This window comes from Octopus bimaculoides, chromosome 4 (genome assembly GCF_001194135.2).
Source record: "Octopus bimaculoides isolate UCB-OBI-ISO-001 chromosome 4, ASM119413v2, whole genome shotgun sequence".
In the NCBI taxonomy this organism is placed as follows: Eukaryota; Metazoa; Mollusca; class Cephalopoda; order Octopoda; family Octopodidae; genus Octopus; species Octopus bimaculoides.
This window is the reverse complement of record NC_068984.1, coordinates 107,626,227-107,628,094: the sequence shown is the minus strand read 5'-3', so window position 1 is coordinate 107,628,094 and position 1,868 is coordinate 107,626,227. Positions and strand designations below refer to the sequence as shown.

Here is a 1,868-nt window from a genome sequence, read left to right as displayed (position 1 = left end):
TATATATACATACATTATATATATATATATATTTTTTTCTCATTCCAACATATGTAAACCCCCACACTTTATGTTTGTTTTAGTATTGTGCCCCTCATCCTTTGCCCTGGTGGCTACTAAAAGAAATTATTATTATTATTATTATTATTATTATTATTATTATTATTATTATTACTATGAAGGCAGCGAGCCGACAGAATCGTTAGCATGCCAGGCATGCCGTCTTTACGTTCTTAGTGCAAAGTTCGTCGGAGTCGTCTTTGCTTTTCATCCTTTCGGGATTGATACATTAAGTACCAGTAAAACACTGGAATCGATGTAATCGACTAAACCCTTCCTCCAAAATTTCAGGCTTTGTGCCTATAAGAGAAAGGGTTATTATTATCATTATTATCATTATTATTATTATTATTATTACTATATAGGTTAACAGTTAGACTTCCGTATTGTTTTTGCTTATTCTTTTGGTGTGTGCCGTCAGGGATTTATTGAATTCATAAGTTAATATCAAAACAGTGAATCTATTTATCATGACTTGCAGCGATACTAGTACGAGGTTGCGTTTAGGAAGCATGAAATAATTTATCAATCTGAACTACTGTACGCATTTAGAGGCTTAAGATAAATTGGCCTCAGCAGCTTTTCTGTTGAAAGAGGTCACATAGATGAGCGATAGAATAGATCTCTGGACAATAGCATTGCTGTAAATTAATTCTTGTTATTTTACTTTGTGAGTTGAAATTCTGCTGATTCAACCCCACATCATCTGTCCTGTCATAATGGAAAATGTCACATGATACATTTATGTCAGTTGAATCCCTTATGTCTAAAATGCAATACATTTACTCTGTTGTTCTATAATATTATACAACATATAAGAATGCGAGCTGACGGAACCGTTACCGTGCCAGGCAAACTGCTGAGCGATTTTTCGTCTATCTTTACGTTTTGAGTTCAAATTCTGCCGAGGTCGACTTTGCCTTTTGTCCTTTCGGAGTACATAAAACAAGTACCATAGGAGCACTGGGGTCGATGTGATCGTCCTACGCCCTCCTCCAAAATTGTTGGTCTTGTGCCAGGGTTTGAAACCGGTATTATACAACGTATCAATGTGTAGACTGTTAAATATTCAACGTGTATAACAAATATATTTACCAATTTCCATATTTTGAATTTTCAGGTTGTTGTTGTTGTTACAGACGGAAGATCAGGTAACAAGGCATGGACAAAACGTGAGGCGGACCTGATACATCAAACAAACATACAAGTATTTTCAATTGGAATTGGCAGTGGTGTTGACCAGACCGAACTGAAAGCTATAGCTTCTGCACCAGATATGGTTTCAACCGTCGGAAACTTCAACGAGCTAAAGAAAATCCAAGACAAGTTGCATACACAAACTTGCACAGGTAAATTGAAGCTAATTTCAAAATAAGAGTCTTTCTTGTAATTGACCTCACGTTTTCCTTACCACTCAGTGAATATTTATTAATTCCTTAACCCGTTCGGGGATCAAATACGCTGGACACGTTGTGATTGCCATTACAGTAGTGTTTCTGGGTAAAACAATACACCCTGTACGACTATGTCTCTCTATCGGGTTTGTCTAATTGCTCTGCTCGAGGTTAAGGCCTTCACATAACTTAATTCGGTTCAACTAATCGTAACTACGCTCTTATAATTATGCAATCCATCAAACTGGGAAAGTTGTGGAGTTTTAAGATATTTCACTAGCATGCAATATTGTCTTAATTTTACATTATCTCTTCTCGAAGTGAGACGAGATGCTTAGGACAAATTTACGCTATAACACACACATGCACGCGCGCACACGCACACACACACACACACACACACACACACACACA

At 36.8% G+C, this 1,868-nt stretch overlaps 1 protein-coding gene across 1 annotated transcript in view; it reads left to right on the top strand.

The window, feature by feature from the left end:
* LOC106875429 (uncharacterized) overlaps positions 1–1,868 on the top strand; it is a 165,297-nt gene that overhangs the window by 15,066 nt on the left and 148,363 nt on the right. The window contains exon 3 of the mRNA XM_052967659.1: positions 1,181–1,409. Within this exon, the coding sequence (XP_052823619.1) occupies positions 1,181–1,409 (229 nt within the window). The remainder of the gene's footprint in view (positions 1–1,180; positions 1,410–1,868) is intronic.